Source organism: Botrytis byssoidea, assembly GCF_014898295.1.
Source record: "Botrytis byssoidea strain MUCL 94 chromosome Unknown BBYS_020, whole genome shotgun sequence".
Lineage (NCBI taxonomy): Eukaryota > Fungi > Ascomycota > Leotiomycetes > Helotiales > Sclerotiniaceae > Botrytis > Botrytis byssoidea.
This window is the reverse complement of record NW_024065861.1, coordinates 647,875-662,391: the sequence shown is the minus strand read 5'-3', so window position 1 is coordinate 662,391 and position 14,517 is coordinate 647,875. Positions and strand designations below refer to the sequence as shown.

Genomic DNA, 14,517 nt, shown 5'->3' with positions numbered 1-14,517 from the left:
CTATCAGCTTATATTTGATTCTTAGTGATTAAAATCCATTCAAAATGCGTTATCAGAATTGGGATGTTCTCATGTTTCCACATGAATTATGCAAGATCCCAATGCAAGAGTTTAAAACTTCCTGTCAAGTTGTTCAGGACCACGGTAAGTACTTGCTTCCAAACTGGAGGCCAATGTCTTCCAGACTGATGCAATCGCAGAAGTCCATTATTCTCAGAGCACTGCTCTACTAATGCCTACGGTTACCTGTTTCATTCCAAGCTTGGCTGCTGGAGAGCCCTTCCGAATCTCTATCCATTCTTGGCAAAATCCCGAAGCCAGCCGTTATGTACAACACATCAGCAATAGAAATGCGGAACATGTTATGTTTGAAGCTCGTGTATTTGTGGATGGACAGATCGCTGGGTAGGCCTCAACCGTTTATCATAGGCAAGTAGATGTATTGACTAGTCTTAAGTACCAAGCTCTTTCATCGAAACGGCCCCTGGCCAACAGTTCTCGAAACTAGTGTTGGTAATAAAATCATTCTTCTTTCTCACCCGTACCTAGTACAAGCATACTGGAATGATCGAGAGCCAGCATCATCTAACAACCTATAGAGCTCGATAAACAGGGAGATTGCAAAAAACTCGAGTTTCCTGCCTTCCATCGAGAACTTCTATCGCAAAGTTATTGGAACCCGGGAGACGACCTCGGGCGTGTAAAGGTAGTGGTATCGGAAGGTATTCCAAGAGATAATATTTCTATGCCATACGAGCGTATCAAGAACTTAGTAGCTTTCTCGTTTCAACATGCTCCATTAGGTATATCCATTAATTGTCATTTCGATCATGACAGATTATCAACCTAACAACTCTTAGACGTCTTGGAAGCTTCTTCAATCGCATGGCCAAATGCGACCATGTGGCGTCAGGTATCTCTTGTTGCACCTATCTACAATCAGCATCCATCGCCAAAAAGGGTTGAAGAGGATCACGAGGCTCATGCCCATTCTCCACGGAAGTCACAAAACATTGGTTTCTTGTCTTCGCAGTCCAACTGTATGCCACCACCAGCGGCACCATTCTCAAAACCTCCAAGTTTCGACCCATTCACTTCTGACTCAGCACGTCCTGCCTTTGCAGGCTGGCGTCGTCAAGGAGTCTCAACCGATACTTCTATGCCAGATCTTTCAAGTGATTCTAGTGGACAGGCAGGTAGTATTCGAAATGTATCAGATCCTATGATAATCGAGAAGGCATCTCGAAATAATGACATGCAGAGTATCGGCGCATACGAATCTCTCTGTGAAGCATTATTGCCACCTGTACCTGTTAACACACCACAGAATGAATCTGAAATGACGTCGGCAAACACAGTTTCACTTCGACAGTCATCTTTGCAAAGGGGATCTAGCAGAGTCGGCCCCGGCGATCGTGTACCAATACCACGCGCAATCGGTGCACTGGATGCACCCGAAGGACTAGTATCTCAAATTGAAGAGGCTCGACTCCGTGACTCCAGAAGAATGAGCTCTTCTTCGATGAGTTGCGCCAACAAGGAAAATGAAAGTCGAAGTCCAGCAGCCCCATCGGAAATCACTGGCCCTAACAATCAGCGAACTGCAAGCGATGGCTCATCTAGAAGAACGTCTAATCTTTTTACATCCACCAATGTAATTGGCACTAAAAGACAAAGGAACGTTACTCCCGCATCTTCAAAGGCGATTGATGATGAGGATGAGCCAAGATCCTCTCCCTCGTTGAGAAAGGTCTCGAGGCAATCGAATGCCAGTGGGAATGGGAGGGGAAAGGATATTGAAAGAAGAGTTTTGAGTGCCGTTGATAATGCTTAAGGCCATCAACGAACCATGGAGAGGACGTGGGGATGATGTGTAGCCCAAAGTTCGAGTTTATATCATGTTTGAGGGAGGACCCCAAGAGACTTGGGCACTGGTGGACTGAGTATTGCTTAGCATTCATTTGTTTTTGTTTTTTCCAATCATGGCGTGAGGTTCTGATGCGTTGATTTCTTGTCATACAATTATTGCTATCATTGTTAATATCGTCGTTGTTTTCTTTGCCTGATTGTTATTATTTTCTTTTCAGCGGAGATTCGAACTTGTTTATTCAGTTGATTCGATTAGTTGAGTGAAAGTAGGAATGGCAGTATACCCGGCAATAATCAATAATTTTTCAATATTATTGGCAAGTTCTTAGAGTGATATGTGATTGTTATGTTATATTCTATATACTAAGTCAACTACCCCACTTTCCGACCACCCCCTCTTTTCGACCACCTCAAAAACCACATCGCTTTAAGTAATTATAAAATTTATACTTTGAATAACTCAATAATACTTTAATCAATTAATTTGAAATTTTGATATTATTATAATTATAATATAAAGAATAAATATATTAAAAAAGATATTACAAAGATTTTTAGAGTAATTATAAATAAAGTAAGTATATAAAAAGCTAGCTTGGATTATAGTATTTTATATATTACATTTTATAATTAAATATATAATAAAATTTCATATTAAAAAGATATTTAAATACTTCAAAAATTATTTTCAATTCAGAAGAATCGATTAGTAGAATAAATATTAATATAAAAAGCTCTTGATATTAGTTTTATATATTATTAAATCAAAGAGATAACAGAATATCTTTTTATTATATAAAGAGAGAATCCCTTATTTAAAAAGAAATAAATATATAGCTTTTTTCGAAGATATTTTAATATTAAAATTAAAAAGTAATATCAAATCAATTCTATACAAGTTTTAAGTATTATATCTAATATTATTAAGAAATGATTTTAGAATCTCATAATCCCTGAAATTAAAACTATTAAATTAACCAATAAATAAAATATGAATAAAATAAATATAATAAAGAATTAGGATTTTAATAGATTAATAGTAAAAAGTATTAATCAAAGATTTATTCAAAAAAAGTAATCTAAATCTCGAATTTGGATCTCTTTTATAAAATGCATTTTAATTAATAAAAAAAGTATTACTTTCCTTATAATATATAAAGGAAAATCAATTCAATAATAATAATTTCCAATTAATTTAACTCTATTTAAGGATTAGAACTTTATTGTTATAAAAAATAAATAAATTATAAATACTATAGTTTTAGAATAATTGAAAAAGATTTATATTCCTTAAACTATTTTTATTTAATTAGAAAATTCAAAACTTCTTATTTTGGATAAATATAAAAGCTATAAAACTATAATATTTATATTAGAATACTTTAATAATAATATATATCTCTTATTTCTTTTATTATATATATTATATATATTATAATCATTTGATTTATCTGTATTCTTATTTCTAAAAAGTATATATCAAATTGAATTTAATAAATTAAGTTTATTATCTGATTTCTTATTAATTAAAAAATATAATTTTCTTTTTTGCTATTAAAAGGTTAGAATAAAAGATTTAATTATTCAAAATATCAAGTTTAAATAGCAAATTAATAATCTTTGGCTCAAAAATATAACTAAATCTCTTATAAATTGACTTTTACTTGAAAATAATAATAAAAAGATTTTATTATTTAATCCTAAATCTAATAATAATTTTATTTTTTAATAAAATATATATTCATTATTTATTTAATAAAAAACCCCTTAAAAAAAGTTGATATTAGAAAATATAGAAATATAATAATTCAAGAAAAAAAAATCGATTTATTAATATAAAGATTATTATTTTGTAAAATTATAAAAGAATTTGATATTAAGAATTATAAATTTTTAGAGATAAAGAATAAAATTAGAAAGTTAAAATATCAATTAAATAAAGTATTATTTAGAAAAAGGTAAAAGATTATAATATCTTTAAATTCAAAATTTATAAAGATTAGAATTATAAAGTATATATAAATTGAAATAGAAGATTATAAAATTAAAGGAAATAATAGTTTTAATATTATAGAAAGTGATTTTATAGGTGATTTTATTAAAGTTCAATAATTATTGAGTTATTAAAGTTTTAAGTATAGATAACATGATTTTTTTAGGTGGTCGGAAACAGGGGGTGGTCGGAAAGTGGGGTAGTTGACTTATAAGGATAAAAGTGAGGGTATATGTGGCTTGTTGTGTATTATGAAGAAAAATGGTAGTAGATGAGGATGTGTATACTTCATGTGTGGAAATCATTGGTAGAGGTGGGATTATGGGTACTCGCTATGTGAAGGATGAAAGGAACATGACGTGAGGGAATTGTACGGGAATTGAACATTGAAAAGGGCATGGAAGAGGATATGAGAGGACATATGAGGAGGAGATTGCAGAAGGAGAGGAAGGAATATTTTAAGAAGGGGAAGTGGGTGAGGGAAATGGATTGGAGATTGGAGGTTAGAAAGGAGAAGTTGAGGATTTACCTTGGACGGCAGTGGGATTTGAGCGTGGTTGAAAGACGAAAAGAAAAGTGCTCGGGAAAATTTGACAGAAAGTTGAGTTGAGATGAGATAGGATAGGATAGGATAGGATGATATGGTGGAACCCAAGAAAGAATACGTCTCCTTGCAATATCTCGGTCACAGCTTCAAGCACCTAGTATACAATGTGTGTGTGTGATGTCAAGTGGGTATTCATAATCATATCTTACCCATCTTATCGCAACCCATCTAATCCTTATGATGGTCGAAAGTGAGGAGATCAGGAGGTGTAGTGCTTATATGTGTTCATGATACTTAAAGACCTTCATTTCACTTCGCCGTAGGCTGGCACGTCTCGTTGGCCAAAGGAAATCAAATCTAGTTAGACGAGCGTACGTACACCTGGTTCGGTGGAGGGTGATGGGTTAATATTCTGAAGAAGTACCTTCATGTGGCATGCATCAGGATAATAGCCATCTCAATATCATATGTTATACTATACGCATTCCAGAAACAATAGAATCCGGGCTCCTACTCATCTCTCGTCAAACTCAGACCCAACATCACAACTTACATTCCACAGCTCACAATTGCATTAAACCATAAATTTGTATTGTTGTGTTGTATTGTACTGCATCTATAATACACACTTTCTCTTCCCTCTCTGCTCCTCCTCAAGCAACCACTTTCCAAAACCCTATCCCGAACCCCAACCATTCCATTTACTCCCCAAAACATGATTGCACCTCCTATCCCCACTGATTATTCATGAATAACAATACGAATGTTCTTCGAATCAGCTCAGTTTCTTTCACCTCCCTCTCCACTTCTCCGGGTTTCGGTCGATCCATCCTGTGCATCCCAGTCTAATGTTTACTCCGAGCGTATGGTGTGGTATCGTGTTGTATCGCGACTTTGTCCACAGAACCAGAGGATAAGCATTGCTGATTTTGCTCTCCCGTAAAAAGTATGTGTGATTTGTATGTGTTCGTCGAATTGAGGATACCAAATGAGGAACGAAAGAATTTGAATTCAAAAAAGAAATTAAACGCCTGTCGCTGATGATGATAAATGATGAAAGTGATGCCAAAGCCAGTTCCAAATGCAGTGTCATCATAGAAGCCAAAAAGAAAAATCACAAATGCCAAGCCATGCCAATAATGCCATGATGGAGCCTACCCCCCATTGCCAAAAACGAAAGCAAGTGCCCAAACCGAGTAATAAAAAAAGGAGGTTCTGAGATAAAGCTCCCGGAATGTTCGATGAATTAGATTGAACCAGAAACCCCAAACCGAAAAGTACGCCGTTGTAATGCCTCCTCATCTTCGTCCCCTGAGTCGCTTGGTCGTCGTCGTTGCAGCAGATATTTGATGCCGGTGTTGATGTACAGCCAGCTGTGTTATTTAAGATGGGACGTATGTGTTTGTGTGGAGACCAGGAAATGAGTGGATAATGTCGTAAAGTAGTAAGGTGGAAGTGATCTTTCTTGTGATCTCTTTGCAAGCTCTTTGCAATGATCATTATGGAGAAAAATCATGAGTCGTAAATGAAAGCGGGATGTGTGTGATCGTGTGTAGTTGAGGGGTATCAATATTTGGTTCGCCTTTTTCCTGGTCCCGCGCATCATGTCATACCTCTCGGTCCTCTTTGGTATGTTTGTTCTTTTTTCGACTTGACCAGCCTTGATGCCGCGATGCTTTCCTTTTCCGACATGCCTCCTCTATTTCCTTGGTTTCCACGGCTAGTGGCTATTTCTTTCTGCCCCCAGCACCAGTAGATGTAATCTTAGACGTGGACATTAAGTCTCCGATGTACTTCTGTAAGAATTTGTTGTTGTTATCAAGTTTATCGTGCTCCTCTTTGACAGCTTCGATTCGATTAAATATTTCGAGGAGAGATTGTTGAAGAAGTTTAGCGTGTCTTTATGGTAGGTACCGAGTTAGTATTGTTTGATGTTCCTTATGGACTGTGGTATTCACGGGTGAGAAGGGAGGATAACATACTCGTTGAGTTGCGCTCTGGCATCTTGACTCATCTTCTCCAAATCCTCACTGTTCCTCCTTGGACTCATTGCTCTTGCATCATCCTCGTCGAAAACCTCGTCCCCTTCTTTTAATTCCACGCGCGGGTGTTCGCGCGGTACTATTATGGTACCGCTAGACTTTCTAGTACCAAGCTTTGGCCTCTTGATCGAAGGTGTACGACTAGCAGAGGTGTTTGCTGGCGTGCTTCCTCCATTTGCATCGGACGAAGATGTGCTTGATGAATCGTTTGTTAATGGAGAGTCGGCCAGTGATGGATTGGCGGTACTGGGTTCCAAGGAGGACGTTGGTGGGATGGCGGGAACCGTTGCTTCAGTTGGTGAAGCCATGATTAAAGGGAGTCGTGAGGTGTGAGCTGGATGCTCGACTAGGCTGAAATGTACAGCTTTAAACAGAACGTCAAGTTTCTTGCCAACAACTTCTTAAGCCGAGTTGGATGTCTTACTGGCAGACCTGATGTGGTATTGTATGGTAATGTAATGAGATGGCGTTGCCAAAAAGAAAGCGATGGGTATTGGCTCCGAGAGAATGTTCGTGATTGGATTCGAAGAGATGGTGATGGTGGTAGTAGTAGTAGCAGCAGCAGTAGTAGTACAAAAATATAATAATGGGGTATCTTTTGCTAATAGAAGAGAAATCGAATAAAATTGAAACTTTTTGATAGGAGTTTGATTGTTTTTTTTTTCCTTCTTCTTCTTTTCTTTTAGGATGAAAGCTCAGAAGAGCTACGAGCAAAAATAATTTGCATCGAATCTCTTCTTTTTTTAATGTTTTGTAAAAAGGAATCTTTCTTCTTTTTCTCTCTCTTTTTTTTCTTCCGAAAGAGAGATTTTTGGTGGAAAACAGTGGGAAAAGGTGTGTGGTGCAATGTGTGGTAGGTTATGGTTGGGAAGGTTCGAGTATATTGGGGTTACTTTTAGTGTTGTGTAATGTATCCATTCAAAAAATCCGCCGTGACACCAAAAGATTTGCCAGCCCAGTGTAGTAAAAGAGTATCGGTATCCTTTTACTATCACTAACTTGGTTCAGGGAAATAAATGTACGATGGAGGAGAGGATAAATGTGGAAAGCTAAGACCAAAGAGGATACAACTTCGAGACGAGGTGTATCAATCCGGAAATGAATAATTTTCATTTGTTCACAATATGGTTGGATGACATGGACTATTTGTACGGACAGACTGAAGGGAAGGGTTCAGGTAGATATGGTGATGGTGTATAAACCAGTAAAGCAATTAGATGAATATCAAACGGTGCGTGATGAGGTTGTTGAATAGCTAGATGATCTCTTCTTCGTTTCACATAGGAGGTATGTCGTCGATATTAGATACGTACCGGTACTTGGAACTACTTCCTGTCACGACATCATGAAATGACTTGAATCAGTAGATGATATATAGAACTTGAATAACATAAAGCTTAGATGTACTTGTGTAGTATGCACAAAGCTAATTCAAGTGAGGTTGTAATGAAGGGGTAGCTTCGAGTAACCCCGATTATATCACTCTCATAATTCTTATTACTTCAGTATGGTACGTACTCAAGTATATCCCTACACTTTCCATATTGAGGAGATTGATACACCACATGGTAAAGAATCATATTCTGAATCATTCTGCGAGGTAGAGTTCCTTTAATGACGAGTTAGATTCTTATTTTTAGTGACATCTACTGACTGTTGAATCTTGAACATCGAATACAGAGAGATTCGATGCTATATACATTAAATTCACATAGATCTATGTAATAAAATTTATTCATTCGTCTGCTTTATATATTCACGTATTCACATATTCAATAGAAAGAAGTAAAAAAGTACTTAAGCCGAGGGGGCGGCGGGCAGCATCCTTCTCTACTTTTTCTCCCCCTCCCAGCTTTTTCCAACTTGCCATGCCCGGTGTCTCTCCCTAGCTTGGCTCCCATGCTCTCTTTTTGCAAGTTGTAGTGGACCCTGATAAAGCCGTCAAGCACTAGGATACGTCGCTGCAGATCTTAACACCTGTGATTATGTGACGCTTTACTTCTCTGGTAGATTCCGAAGTGCCAATTATGCCACAACAAATTATGCTTGATCCACCCCTGACCGAGAATGATCCCGGACCTCTTGACACAACGGTCAGAACCTTACTTTTTGAAAACGGAGAGAGAGAGAGAGAGTGTGTGTGTGTGTGCGTGTGTGTATTGAAAAGAATATTGCATTGCTGGTTGTGACTTAGCAACCCTATCTGTTATTTAATCAAAAGGAGCACATTTTAGGTGGAGTATAGAGACGTAGCACAATACGGCACAATCGGTAGATATTATTGTTCAAATTATTAAATCATCATGGCTAGCAGTTGTGAGTGACACTACAGCATGCCCATTATTACGAAGTAATTTGAAACTACAGCGATGTAAATGAAGTGTACTGAGGGAAATGTTGATGTGTTCAGAACGTGCGTGTTACTCAAGGAACAACTTTTCCACCTACGGAGTGTCACCAATGATCATACTTGAATATAAAATAGTGTACATGTCTAAGTATCCACCTCATCATGCAAAGTAAAGAGGAAAATGCAATGGAAGGATCGTTAAGACGTTCCTAGGTAGATGCAACGTGCCGTAACGCCGGCCGTCGTCCGCTTCCTGTATGCAAGAGTTAAAAGGCTTCCTTAGTTGTGATATCCAGATAGTCGGGTTAAGGAATCATGGATGAAGGGGTTCAAAAAAATCTTTTTGTCGATGCAAATTTTGGGAGTCTTCCTAAAAGAGTTGAGTGGGGGGGGGTTAGGTTAAATTGGCTTATCCCTTCATGGGTTGGATTTATTGTGGGTGTCCTGTTTCCTTTCCAGTGGACTTTGAGCACACACAGATCAAGAGCACTCGGTACTTGATTGTAATTTGCTCGCTCGTCTCGGTGAGTTCGACGTTTTATTAGTCAAGAGTTCAGTGTTCACGCGTAGTCAACTGTGTGTCACTTTGACTTTGTTAAACTGCTGGGAAGTAGAAATGAACATTTCCAGTGTTATATTGGATATACTAGTATATAATCACAAGGCTATGAAGAAATATTATGGAAACACCATTATGTCACCAGCATTACGATGAATCAGCGATACTTACACTACACGCACATATGGAGAGATCGGATAGAGTAGGATGCTGCGAGACCCAATGCAAAGATCAAAACAAGAAGAACTTCGTAAAGGAATTATGGAATTATGGAGAGTCTGACAACGTTTATATGCACTTAGTTCAAGTGAAGTTAGTTGTTGACATTTCAGATGATATATTTTCATTCCTCCTTACTTATTCTTATGCGGGCGGCGTAAGTGAAGACCTAGTAAAGTAGTCTAATCAAGTCAGTGGTCATAATTATTTATGAAAGGTCAAGCGAATTCAAACTGATATCGAAATAGTTTTACCAAAATCAACACTTCATCTTGCAAGAACATATTGATAATAGCCTCTTTAAGATCTGCCAATACAAATCACACCATAATCCTACTCGGCTTGTAACTTGTAAGACGATCCTATTCATTCTGAGGTTATCGTGAACATCATTGTCATTTCATACTTAAAACTGCTGTCCGTCATATAATATACCCAGCATTTCCAGCAAAATTAAAACCTTGACCCCTTCTCCTGCTTTCGATTCTCCTCTCTTTTCTATGGGATCCTATACATAAATGTACGAAAGTGTATTTGTGTACGAGTACCCCTGAACTAAAATCTCAAATCTTCTCAAAAGGTTTCACTATAACAACACACTTTTTCAACGGTAGGTTAAGAAATTTAGAAACTCCGAACTCACAAAAAGGGACCCACGTCGCCATGATGTAATTACGCACGGGATCAATCAAAGCCACTCTCTTCCACAAGCATTAAGCATCAAAAACATCAAGGGCTTTCAAGCATTTCATGATTACTATACTCAATTAAGCACTCAACTCGAGAAGATCAACGACCATTTTTGCCCCTTATAGTAGTAACGAGTGATAGAGGAGGTATACAAATAAGGTAGACAAGACCGCTAATCTCTTGAAGCGCCGGGATTTTGATTTGGTACGGGTCCCAACGACATGACTGGCAGTGCCGTACGTACCGATATAAGAATCCCTACGTATCCTATCCTACCAAATACTACTTGCGAGTCACAAGTATCGTGAGATTTTCCCCGCTCATCATCATTTCCATTTACAGCGGCATAATAAGACGTTGGAAGATCAGATCAACAAACTAAGGATACAAATCATGAAACTGTTTCCGATGCCGAGCGTTTACGACTCCTCGGAAGTAGGAAGAGGCGCTCCAATCCCTCTGTTCAAGTTTCATGTCAAATTCTAATCGGATCGCTTCTTCAAAGCGTCAAAAGTTAACACTCAATGAAGCCATACAGCTTTCAAGTCCTAACAATTTGACAAGTTCACTCGGGTTCGCTGTCAGTTGTTAACCCCTCCTCGAACATGATTTCCAAACCTCGGAACATACATTATCCAAGCTCAATGCTCATCAAACAAATTCTGTGTCCCCATGATGTTCCGCCTTTCTCACGTTGCCGATCCCATAGAAATACTTCCCTGCAAAATCTTCCTCGACGATTTAAAACGAATTACTAAATGCAGAGGACCCTGAAAACAACCCCTGGCTCTACTATCCATTTAAGACAACATAAAGTGGTGATAAACCTTATACCATCCTATTGGAGGCTATTATCAGTATGATGACAGCAGTGGTGCAGCGATGATGATGTTGAACATGTTGATCTTTTTTCTCTGCCTTAATGCCTTGGCCTACAGGATCAGGGATACAATTTAACAAGTCAAGATACCTCCTACCTCACTACAATAAGCATTTACTTATTAACAAGATCACTTACGAGTATCGCCACAACATAGTCGTTGCGTTTCCTCGTGCTTCAAAGTCTAATTCTTCGTATCGCCAGCACAGCCTTGTGATTCATCATTCGAATTATCAAACCCGAAAAGATTCAGCCGCATCAAGAAGACCTGTCAGCGAAATCGCCTCTTGCACAAACCAGAACATCCCAGAATGTCCATCTATTATGATTCACGAATGAGATTATGAGAAGCTTGGGCGAACCACAAACATCGGTCATTTTTCGGAGTGGGTGGTCCGACAATTGTCGGTCATATGTACTCCAATATTATTGTCCCAAGATTTCGTGATTTTACTTCCACTAAAATACGGACTGTGAACTGCGATTGATCCTTGAAGTAGCAAAAAAGCACAAACCACCAAACCGTCAAAGTGAGCACCACGGGATGGATCAACAAGTAAATAAACAATAATCAACATAGCGGTGAGGTGCGAGAGTTTGGAAAATCATTTGCTGAAAATCTTTGTAACTGTTGAACCATAAGAAAGATCAGCTTCTTACTATCATCTGTGCAGAGCGGCACTTTCTTTGGTTTATCTTCGTGGGTGGGAAACAAAATAAGCCGTACATCGGATTTGATGCACAGTATTCCCCGGATACACACTTCGTCGGAGGTCATGGGTCAATAGAGGGGACATTCAAAGATTCAAGAATGTGTAATCAAAGTGTCGTGAAGTTCCCCGCTGGCATGTATCCATTCTTCTACTTTTTGTGAGTGGGATTTTTGATAACCATCTGACTGCATTATTCGTTATTCTCCTAATCGTCGCTTCCCTAACACTCCAAATCGTAAGCGGATTAGCGAACGTGGATGAAGGGGCTGAGAGCTTGTTTTGTTCACACGACCTCTTCTTCTCATCCAACTTTTGAGGCTGAGAATTGATTTGCCCAATATCGGTGTATTTGCAGCCTATTATTACCCTTCACACAAAGAGGGCTTGATCAGATGGATTTACTACTTTATTTGTTTGTACGCACTTGAATGAGGTGAGGAACGGCAGCGCAATTACACAATCCTGACTATATCTCACGCAGGTGCGCAAGGCAACTATGTGGTACAGCATGAATATTTACAAGACTGAGCAGGCATACCACGTGGAAATGACGATTTGGCTATATTGGTTATGTAACGTTCAGCGTAGGTGGCGGAAGGACCCTGAAATATTTGCGTCGGATTGTCGAGGATGAGTAGGAGGTTTGAGATGATCAATTAGTTATTTCATTTTGATGATTTGATGAGTATTTCTATGTCAAACTTGAGGATTCGATGAGCAAAACTTGCCACACGATGGAATGTGCAAGAAAAAAAGCTTGACAAGCTATTTAATTGGTCAACTTTGAATTTGGAAATCAAGAAATTTTGTGGTGTTCTAATGCCTGGGGTTGATATCAGGGCATTTAAATGCAGCACATATCGAATTCGGTATGCAATTCCTATTATATTGAACGTGCTTGCCTTCCAAACTTCCACGATCCTTCCTTCTGCATAACGCTATGTCTAAAAAATGAATATAGGGCTCTTTTCTTCAATGACTCTCATAATTAGTACGATATAGCACGATTCGTTCACTACCATTAACCTTAATTAGTTTGGACCGACTGGCGGAAAAAGACGGAAGACGGAAACTAGGCCGTACCTTGAAAGTACTAAAACATACGTGCCATTAGTGAAGTGATTGAAGAAGGTTCCTCGGCAACATGGTTAGCGGGTGCAGTTTGGGGTAAGAGGACGGTGGAATTCGTAAGGGGGGCGCTTTTTTTGGTAGAAATGATTCGGCGGTGTCGGAGTGTGTTGGAATCTAAGAGTATGGAGGGAGGAAACTTATATTCCTAGTAAGTTGAACAACATGTAAGGAGAAGGAGTGTTGAAGGATGGTAGATTCTACGAATACAAATATGGAGTGTAGATCCGTAGTACTGGTGTTTCTCTATTGATACCACATTACCTTCGTTTGCTTTGTTTAGTGCTCTCCTAGTCTCTTAACCCCCTCAAACAACCCCCCGAACCGATGGCTACAGCCCAATCAATGCACTAAAGATACGATGGTCAATATCGAAATCTCATTCAACATGGGAAAGCACCTCGGAAAAAGATATTCATACATTATTTCACATCTTTGTAGGGCAGATTCGGGTAATCTTACTTTACCTATAACTCACGAGGTCACGTCTCAAGATTTTTAATGGGGAAGGAAAGAAAGTCGGAGAACTCCGTTCTCCCCTTTGGGAGCGAGCTGTGGGTAATGGGAGGGGATTTATATTATCTGGACCAATCAGGCGTGTGTATGGATATTTGATATTACTTTACTAGGGCAACTAGGGGAGACTAGAAATTAGCTTGCTGCCCAAATCGTACTCACCTGCGAATCTTTGATTTTTACAATGCCCAATGATTGGTGTTTGCTTGCATGGAGAGTAGTGCATATTGTTGAAATTAAAAGCTGAGTGGAAGTCATCTGTCGAGTGTCCGTGGTGAGTGGGATGAAGTCTTAACAGAATCCGAGTTAGACTTTAGGTTACCAGACCATTAACGGATAGAAATTGGCAATAAAGGTGCAGATTTAAGCATACATGTGCATGCACAAACTAATCACAGTAGCTGAATCATAGATTCATTAGCTACGGGGTAAGATACCAAGCTGCGCTTAGCAACACCACTATGTTTGGTAATCGATCCTAAAGCATGAACTAGTCTTTAGGAAATTGATAAATTGCGCATGTGGCGTGTTGAAGGAGGCGGCTGATAAGGCGATGTGTGGACTACCACGGCATCTTCATACATGGATGCCATGGTGGAAAGGATGGGTGTGATGTAGACTGGTTGAGTGAGAGTTAATTACTCGAATATAGCAGAGTGGTTGTTGCTAGGTTTAGCCCTGTGCTTTCTGACAAGTTGGAGAAACTAGTAAAGGTCGAAGATTGAGTTTGTGGGAGGATTGTTCGGATGTGAAGGGGTGAAGGGGTGAAGGGATGGTGGGATGGTGAGATGGCGAAATAAATTGAGATCAGGTGGGTGGTGGGTGGGAATAGGGCGGGAGAAGAGGGGGTGGGGTCGAACGGAGAGGACAAATAGTATTTGGCGCGATTGATTGACTAAGTGCTTTTTTTGAACCAAAAATACAGAAAGATAATGTATAGGCAGCTATCACATTGGATTTGCGTTTTTGTTGGATGATGACTTGTGCTTGAAAGTGAGAATCGGGGCAATC

At 38.8% G+C, this 14,517-nt stretch overlaps 2 protein-coding genes across 2 annotated transcripts; one reads left to right on the top strand and one right to left on the bottom strand.

The window, feature by feature from the left end:
* Positions 1 to 44: 44 nt before the first annotated feature.
* EAE97_009135 (uncharacterized protein) lies at positions 45 to 1,834 on the top strand (the record flags this gene model as incomplete). The annotated part of the gene is made up of 5 exons (XM_038879650.1): positions 45 to 144; positions 201 to 405; positions 458 to 513; positions 600 to 803; positions 861 to 1,834. 5 exons carry the CDS (start codon positions 45 to 47, stop codon positions 1,832 to 1,834), a joined length of 1,539 nt encoding a protein of 512 aa, XP_038729663.1.
* A 3,054-nt stretch (positions 1,835 to 4,888) lies between these two features.
* EAE97_009134 (uncharacterized protein) lies at positions 4,889 to 7,694 on the bottom strand. Its single transcript, XM_038879649.1, has 2 exons — positions 6,392 to 7,694; positions 4,889 to 6,308 (listed from the first exon to the last, which is right to left on the bottom strand). The coding sequence occupies exons 1-2, from the start codon at positions 6,757 to 6,759 to the stop codon at positions 6,137 to 6,139; spliced, it is 540 nt and encodes a 179-aa protein (XP_038729662.1). The 5' UTR covers positions 6,760 to 7,694; the 3' UTR covers positions 4,889 to 6,136.
* Positions 7,695 to 14,517: the final 6,823 nt, after the last annotated feature.

Bases quoted from the DNA above. Each gene is read 5' to 3' on its own strand.
- EAE97_009134 (XM_038879649.1), bottom strand. From the start codon at position 6,759: ATGGCTTCACCAACTGAAGCAACGGTTCCCGCCATCCCACCAACGTCC. The intron at 6,309-6,391 runs GTATGTTATCCT...CCTACCATAAAG, and splicing joins GCCAGAGCGCAACTCAACGA to ACACGCTAAACTTCTTCAAC.